General features: G+C 39.3%; 1 protein-coding gene across 1 annotated transcript; it reads left to right on the top strand.

The window, feature by feature from the left end:
- Positions 1-6429: 6429 nt before the first annotated feature.
- On the top strand, positions 6430-7362 carry LOC139458656 (acetylcholine receptor subunit delta-like). Its single transcript, XM_071240071.1, has one exon. It carries the CDS (start codon positions 6430-6432, stop codon positions 7360-7362), a length of 933 nt encoding a protein of 310 aa, XP_071096172.1.
- Positions 7363-8766: the final 1404 nt, after the last annotated feature.

Genomic DNA, 8766 nt, shown 5'->3' with positions numbered 1-8766 from the left:
ACTGTTAAAAGCGGCGTTTAACCCAACTCACTTTCTCACTCACTCACAGGACAGGTGGCGGAGTACCTCCTCCTCACATTCACGTGAAAGATCTCCAATTGAGTCACCATGACGCAATTGGCCAATCTAATGCAATCTAATGCCATGCACTTTTACATAATTTCAATGAGATCCCATTATTGATACAAGATTTACAGCCCTCTGCACTATATCTCCAAGAAACCAGGCTCAAAAGTACAGATAGGTTCACTTTAAGACAGTACGATGATTATCATTCCTTTTCTCCTCCGGGAGATAAAGCAACGGGAGGCACAACTATCTTGGTGCTGCAGGACATCATACATAGCCCTGTCACTCTTAATACAAATCATCAAACTGTTCCTGTTCTCCTGACTCTGCACATTGCTTTTACGCTGTGCTCCTTATATATCCCTCCTTCCTCTGACAGTCTGATCATCAAAATCCATATGATCAACTTCCAAAGCCCTGCATTATCATGGATGATCTGAACGGTGAGGTGAGGTGAAATTGTGTTTAACGTCGCGTCCAAGATTATTGCACTTCTATAGGGACGGACATGCACGTATGTGTGAGTGTGTGTGTGTGGCTGCTTGTACTAGTCTGGACTGGTGCTGATTTATAGTGCTAGCCCAATTAGATACCATGCTGCAGTTTAGCATGAATACCACACTCAGACACAGGATACTGACTTCCAGCCGACCAGTCCTTGTTTTAGCCCCTTAATGCCGAGCGCCAGACAGGGTAACAACAAGTACCATCTTTTAACGTCTTTTGGTATGACGCGGCCGGGTATCGAGCCCCGGACCTTCCGCTCTCCGGGCGGACGCTCTATCACTACCCAGCTAACAATTTCACGTTGTGACAACGTCGTGACAACGTTGTGTTTACGTTGTGGCAACGTTGTGGATGTAACGTCCATATAACGTTATTCTGTTGACTCCCATTTATGTTGTCACAACGTCATGGCCTAACGTTGTGTTACGTCATATTCACGTCGTCACAACGTTGTGATGACGTTGTATTTTACGTTGTGGGAACGTTGTGTTTACGTTGTGGTAACGTTGCGGATGTTACGTCCATATAACGTTATTCTGTGGACTCCCATTTATGTTGTCACAACGTCATGGCCTAACGTTGTGTTACGTCATATTCACGTCGTCACAACGTTGTGATGACGTTGTATTTTACGTTGTAGGAACGTTGTATTTTTACGTTGAGGGAACGTTGTATTTGACGTTGTGGTTATGTTGTAATTTACGTTGTGGCAATGTTATAATAATGCGTACTACCACGGACGTTGTCACGACGTGAAATAACTTTGTTACAAGGATGAAATACGGTTGTGACCATTCCACACTAAAATGTTGTAAAAACAACCCCAAAAAATGTTTTAGAATATGCTTTAGTCACGTGAATGTGTATGATTCGAGATACCTTTTACCAATATTTGAAAACCAGGGCGTCGAATAGCCCGGTTAACAGTGAGTTAGATCCTGTTTTGCTAACAATGTTCAAAATGTAAAAACACCACTGAGCTGTTAACTAGATACATGATTTGACTATTAGAAAGTTAGACACCATTACCCTTTAGGCTTGTACTGAAAGAAACAAAAAAAAGAATGGCAGACAATGTAAGGGGTTGACCATGTGATATTTTCTGGGGAGGGTCGGGTCCTGGAATATTATCGAAAAAATATATTGTCACCGAAAATACTTGACAAAAATAATAACGGTTCAGACTGGTGAAAAAAATGCCTGCCACAAAAAAAAATGACATAGATCTAGATGCAAGGTGCTTATCTTCAGGCTCATAGAGTTAAAGAAAATCATATATCTGCTTTTGTAGCTGTGACCGAAAACATATGTAATCTCCATAGAAAGGTTCCAGGTCCCCACCTCCTTGAATATTAAATGGTCGGTCTCTAAACAAGTCCATATTGTATACTTTCAGTCATGCGAAGTCACCATTCAACAAAGAACTCCAAGACATATTTGCGTTGACATTTTATTATTTTTAGATTATAGAAAATGTATACACTTTTCTAAATTATTGAATGCCAGAATCTTCTTCCTTTGGTGTTCACTTCCACTTCCCTGAAATACAAACAGCTTAATAAATCTCAAGCAGGTATATGAAAGATTTCATATGACGAGAAACATTCATTTGGAGATAAGGTTTTATCAATATTCAAACAATAATGTATAATTCAAGTAACTGATGGAAACAAATTTTAACATTCATTCAGAGACATCAAGAATCAGGTTGAATACAAAACGTGGTACGAGCATAGATTTATTTGGTGTGTTCCTCAATGATTCAACATTCTTGATTTTATCTCCTGGAGTGGTCGTGTAACATTTTCCCCCTTGCTGCAAAGAAAACATATTAAAAAAGTCAAAACTAAAACTATATTCAATAAGCATACATTTAGATCTGTAGTCTAAACAAAAAGATAACACACATTGTATAATTGCCTAAAATTTAGGAAAACTGTAAATCTAAAGTCTTCATGTATAAGGTCCGATCGGAAATAAACTAAGGCTACAGATATAAGTAACAAAATTATGAGTATATAAGTAACAAAATTATGAGTACCATCATAAAAAAACCAACACCTAATGTAATTTGGTTTTACATATACACCGGTCTGACAAACCCGGTCAGGCAAACCAGTGATTGTTTTAGTGAGCCACGTCTCACAACCTCTGTCAGAGTACAATGACACACAATCATGTTAGTACAAATATGGTTTGTTGGGGACCTTTTCTAAACCGGAATCCAAACGGGAACATATATATATTAGACAGGCATTGTAGCTAATTACGACTCACATCTTCATCGCAGCGTTGTTTATATAGATCTAGCTACAGTACGATTTCGTAGCGAGCACTAAAACTTACTCGTTCAGTTTTCGATCACCATTTTATTCTCTCTCATTGCCAAAATGTTTCAGAGAACCAAGTATCATATACTTACTACGTTTATTAACATAATACAGTTCAATATCGTTAAATATAATTCTGTAGTATGGTAGCCTTCCTGGCAACATACGGAGAACGAATATGGTTGCTATCAATTCCATTGTATTTTTCATTGGTGCACATTGACTAGATCTACACCTATCTCACCTTAATAATCAACAAACGATGACCAAATCACTGACAATGTATGGTGATATTTAACTTTTGACTATCGACTAGCTATCTTCAGCGAGAACAATACCGCAAACACCCCGTTATAGCGCGCGACGAGACTCGTTTTACTTTTGCTCGTTTTCATTAGAAGGGAGTCGGACATAGATCTAGTTATCGGAAAATGATGAATTGATTCTTTTTTTTGGAAATATTAAAAATACATATGATAAGCGCCTTGCTCAAATAAACTTTATAGATAGCACCAACAACCATATATGATCCACATTTAGGCTACTTCAGTCAGTGCTAATTGGGCCTTTTCGGGAACAACAAGTATGTTTCTGTCTCTTCCCGAAAATACAATTGTTCATAACATCATTGAGCCCTTTAGACTAGGGCTATAACTAGGAGCCTACAGAGAGTCGATCTGAAAATACTTCCATTGTTTTGATTCCCTCTCTTCGCTGTATAAGAGAAATCTACTCAACCTTTCCCATGGCCTGAATGAGCCACATTGTTTCACAAAAATCAAAGTCAGTACATGTAAACTTTCAGATTTCAGAAATAACACTGAAGAAATGGCAATAACTGTCAGTGGTCAGTAGGCGATGCATACGTTAGGCCTATTTAGGCCTACAGACCTTATACCCTTACGATCGAAACCCGAACATAATATGACGACCACAAAACGCCGCCAGACTGAATTCTGGTCAAACATAAACTACTTGCCCTTGGTAATTTCACTTGGTATCCATAAAATAATAATATTGTAAAAAGTCATGGGCTTCCTTCACCTCTATATACATCACGTTCTGTGTATCAAATATTACTATCAACACTGACGCTCAGCTCAGTGAAAATGATCGGCAAACTGCATTCTAAACCCCGCCACTTCTGAATAATACGATACATTTAAATCATTTGACTATCTGCATGTACAAAAACATATCAACAAGCGGAGACTGCTTTTGAAAAATAACTTACCTTATCCGAATTCACAGAACATCTGTCCAGTTCCCGTTGCTGCACAATCACTTGGTTGTAATATGTCTAGAGTGAGCTTGAACTAAGATGGCTGGTGACGTCATTTTGACGTCACTTCACGAGGCAACAGGCTAAACTTTTCAGCAGTCACTCTCACGCCGCAAAAAATGCGCGCCAATGTGTTTTTAACTGTAATTTTGCTTGTGACAACATTTAGTAGACAGATAACTTCCTTCATAGATATATATGTTTAAAAAAAATAAAACTACGAGATGATAGATCTACAAGTGGTTTCCTAAACATCATTTACAAAAAGTGTTGTAATGTCCAAAGCATAACGTTATTACAACGTTAATTTGCAACGTTGTTGTTACGTTGTGGAATAACGTTACAATGTAACGTAATACTAACGTTGTAATAGAGATACGCAATTACGTTCTGGAAATTTTAGAATTAAGAGATGAAAATTCAAATGCTGAATATACAGAAAGGTAAAGCATTACTGCCTTGGTATTCTGACAAATCCATGTTGATTTTGATAAAGCAGTTCTATTCCTTTATGGTTATCAAGAAGCAAACATTATAACCGACGTTTCAGAAACGTAGTTACAAAACGTTGTGCGATGTCCGATGTACAACGTTTTCACAACGTTAATGTGCAACGTTGTCATAACGTTGTGAAATAACGTTGCACGTTGACGTTATAATAACGTTGTGACAACGTTATTTCACGACGTTACCTATCCACAACCTTTCCACAACGTTGTGACAACGTCGTGTGTTAGCTGGGTAGACCACGGAGGTGGTTGATCTGAAAAAAAACCAACCTGCTGTGGGTGAGTACAGATGCTAAAATTTAAAGGAAAAATCATTGAGGAATTTCTTTCTGACATTAACTTATGTATCTTTAATGATGATTCCAGACCTTATTAACATCAAGCCACTGGAACGTATTTTGCCCTCGATCTGTCACTCACAGACTCAAACTTGTACAATGAGTGAGTTTATGCTTTACGTCACATCGGCAATATTTCAGCCATATCGTGACGATCTTGTACAATCAGTTTGTATGGTAAGTCCATGATGACCTCTGCGGGAGTGATCATTTTCCTACTATTCTTAAAACTGTTAACCCTAGTGATGAGCCACCATCATCCAGGTGGAACTTTACCAAGGCTAAATTGTCCTTATATGAGGTACTGTGTATTGGCAACATAAAACATGACATTTGCAAGAATATTCCAGATCCGACAGTTGTTTTCGGACATACTGAATGACATTGCTGATCAAACCACTCCGAATTCCTCTGCAAATCCCCACATTCGTAAAGCATGGTTCACAACTGAATTCAAACAGGCCAGAAAGTGTATGAAGAAAGCAGAAAATATTTTCGCCAACATCCTACAGTCCATAATTTAGATAAGGATAAAATTACAAATGCCAAGGCACGAAGTGCTTTTAAACAAAATAAGCGACAATCCTGATATCGTTTTTATCCGTTGGCTTTATCCTGCCGAGAAACCCACCCATGGTGTGATAATATAAATTATCTACCGATGGCACCTTCTCTCGATCGATATTCAATTCTATAAGCACTTATTACATTAATGTACTTTCAGGTTCCATTGCCTTTTATCTTAACATTGAATAGATCACACATTTCCGTGGTTCACTTCATATTGCAGGAAGTGGAAATGTAAATAATACGTCTGACTTGTGAGCAAAGCGTCAATAAACAATGTTTTGCAAATACTCAGTTTATCAGTACAGCGGGATGTTTCCTTGACAGCGATGACATTACCATTTCCAGTACTGGTGCAAAACTGCATAATTCAATATAAACTTAAAGCCCTCTGCTCACAGAAGGTGGGGTCAGGTATGTTAACAGAAATAGAAATAGGCATCTGTTTATGAAGCATTTACCTAGATGATCAAATGCTCCTGGCGTTTAATTCCCTGATTAGGATCCGTGTGCACTCATATCCCAGCACATGCGGCAGCGTATTATCCAATCATAGTCACTGTCTGCAGTAACCTAAGCAACAGCTAAATGGAATAACACCTGCATATCAATACATGTCATTGCGAACATCACCACCGAACACTGACATCATGTTTTTCATGTCCGCAATAACACTGTCACTGCTCTTCATCTTATCAGGAGCTAGTGTCTCCAATAGAACCCAGTTGACATTAAGAAGACTGAAGATATATCTCCAAGGGGAAATTGCTAATGATGGCATCAGTATCATCTCCGATAAGATACAGGTTAACATAAGTATTTTGCCAATGTCCATCTCCAGTCTGAATGCAGCCAAACAGACATTCGCTTTCAGTGCGGGGGTCGTCATGACGTGGTTCGACACGGGTCTGGCTTGGAACAAAACTGATTATGATGACATTGAACTTGTGACTATCTCTGAGAAGTTTGTGTGGATACCTTTGGTGGTTGTCCCAAACGGGATTGACAGCATTGTACCTATTTCAATTCAATCTCCAGAACTTTCTAGTGATGGAAGAGCAGTACTTGTAATCACTGACAGTTTCAAGACCAGTTGTCAAATAGACATCACACTGTACCCGTTTGACCAGCAGCAATGTAGCATCCTGTTCGCGCCTGCAAATGACCTTAATCTTGTGGTTGATATCACTGGCTCTATTATTACGGGATTACCTACTTTCTTTATTGAGAACAGTGAATGGGAGTTGGTGGACATACTTGCCAAGACTGTAGACGCCCAAATGAAACAGATATCAAGTCTGGTATCGTTTGAGTTCTTTTTGAAACGCAAGAGCATGTTCTATATAGTTAGTATCATCTTTCCTATGGCTCTTCTCTCTCTGCTCAACGCCTGTGTGTTCCTCCTACCAGCTGACTCCGGAGAGAAGATGTCCTACCTCATCTCAATATTTGTGTCCTATGCAGTGTTCATGAACTTCGTCAATGACTCGATCCCCAAGTCTGGAGACGTGTGTCGACTGTCTGTGTACCTGACCCTCATCCTCTGTCAGAGCTGCCTGGCTATCATCACCACCATGGCCACACTCAACGTCCGCAATAATGGTCACCTATTTCAGACCAAGACAGATGTACAGCCAGAACACGACCTTGTAAACACGAAAAGCACTGAACGTCCGTCAAAGGTCCGCCGCTCAGACCACGTTTTGTTCGTGGTCTTCCTGCTTCTGGCACTGATGTCCCTGCTAGTGTTTTGTGTATAAGGCGACATTTGTCTGGAGCCCTGGCACTGATCATGATGTCCCTGCTGGTATAAGAAGGAACTCGTCCGGAGCTCGACGTCTGATCTCCTCCTCCCCCCCACTGTGTTAGGGAATGCCTCCGTTGTGATAAGCTTTTCAAACGTGGATTTGCAGTGATTTAATGTGACACGTCGATTCCTTCAGTAATTATTTACTCTGTGATCAGTGGCATGTGTGTAGGCTAGTGTAACTCTCTTGTTGCCTTCAATGTGACTTTCTGCACCATGTGCTTACAGTGAGTACTATGTTGTTTAAAATGATTTGGGAAATTAGAAAGTTTGATTAGCAGTACTGTCATCAATATTCAAAACCATTACAACCTGCAAATAATCAAATCCGCCATGACATGAAAACACACACAAAACGATTGTAATTTTATCTTGGCCAAACATTTGGTTTTCGGATTTTCATGTACCAGCGGTAGGCTTTGTGATCAAAAGAGAAAATAAATGTAGCTACATCACGGCTATTTATTGGATTAACCAATTTGAGATTTATGTACGTTAACGTTAGATGGTCTATGAGTACAGAATACCAGAGGACTACAAATTTAGCTCATTTAGCATTTATACAAATATTCCCTTTTCTTTTCTTCCATGTCTTTTGGTTCTATCTGTTTTTTAAATAAATTTATTCGTATTTCTTGTTTGTATCACGTCACATGTGGACATTTCCAAATTTGACGCATCAATGAGTAAACATGATGTCCGACGCAATTATCTTTATGGTGTTGTGCAACATGTTCCTGTGTGTTTTCTTGTGAACAGTTGATTTGACTTGCATGTGTTTGTGGCGGGCGCGGGACACACTTACCTTTTTGCGAACACTTGTACTTTAAAGGGGCACTTATCTAAAGCAATTCCCCAGGACTGGTTGTTGCCTTTGTTATTGTTTTTTCCCCGTAAGCACCCGGATGATACGCAACGCAACTGAACGTGACAAGAGACAAGTTACCGTCTGCAAGGACAGCAAAATAAACTTGGATGCAATATTTGTTTTACCCATTTTTGAACACTGATTGGTTAACCGTGATCTATAAAGATTTCGACAAAGGGCGCATGTTAATTAATTTCTTCAGCCTAAACAAACAGACAAAAAGAACGGCGGAGATCATCGGTTGTCGTCATTTGGAAATACCCCTGATTGTTATCGTTTAAAAAAAGTATCAATGCAGTGAAAGCATTTTCGGATTTCGGATTGCGTCGATAATACGATTACTACTTCCTTGTTGTCATCCACGTTTTCTGGTATACCCCTACACTTGCGTATTTGTCGTCATTCACTTGATGCTCAGTTAATGAATTCATTACAGGTATAATTGGTGGTAGCACCACTCTGAATACCCGAGGAAGCTTCCCATTTGGC

This window comes from Haliotis cracherodii, unplaced genomic scaffold, assembly GCF_022045235.1.
Source record: "Haliotis cracherodii isolate W230 unplaced genomic scaffold, xgHalCrac1.p SCAF_13, whole genome shotgun sequence".
Classification (NCBI taxonomy): Eukaryota; Metazoa; Mollusca; class Gastropoda; order Lepetellida; family Haliotidae; genus Haliotis; species Haliotis cracherodii.
Note: the sequence above shows the minus strand (reverse complement) of the source record. Positions and strands in the feature narration are given on the sequence as shown.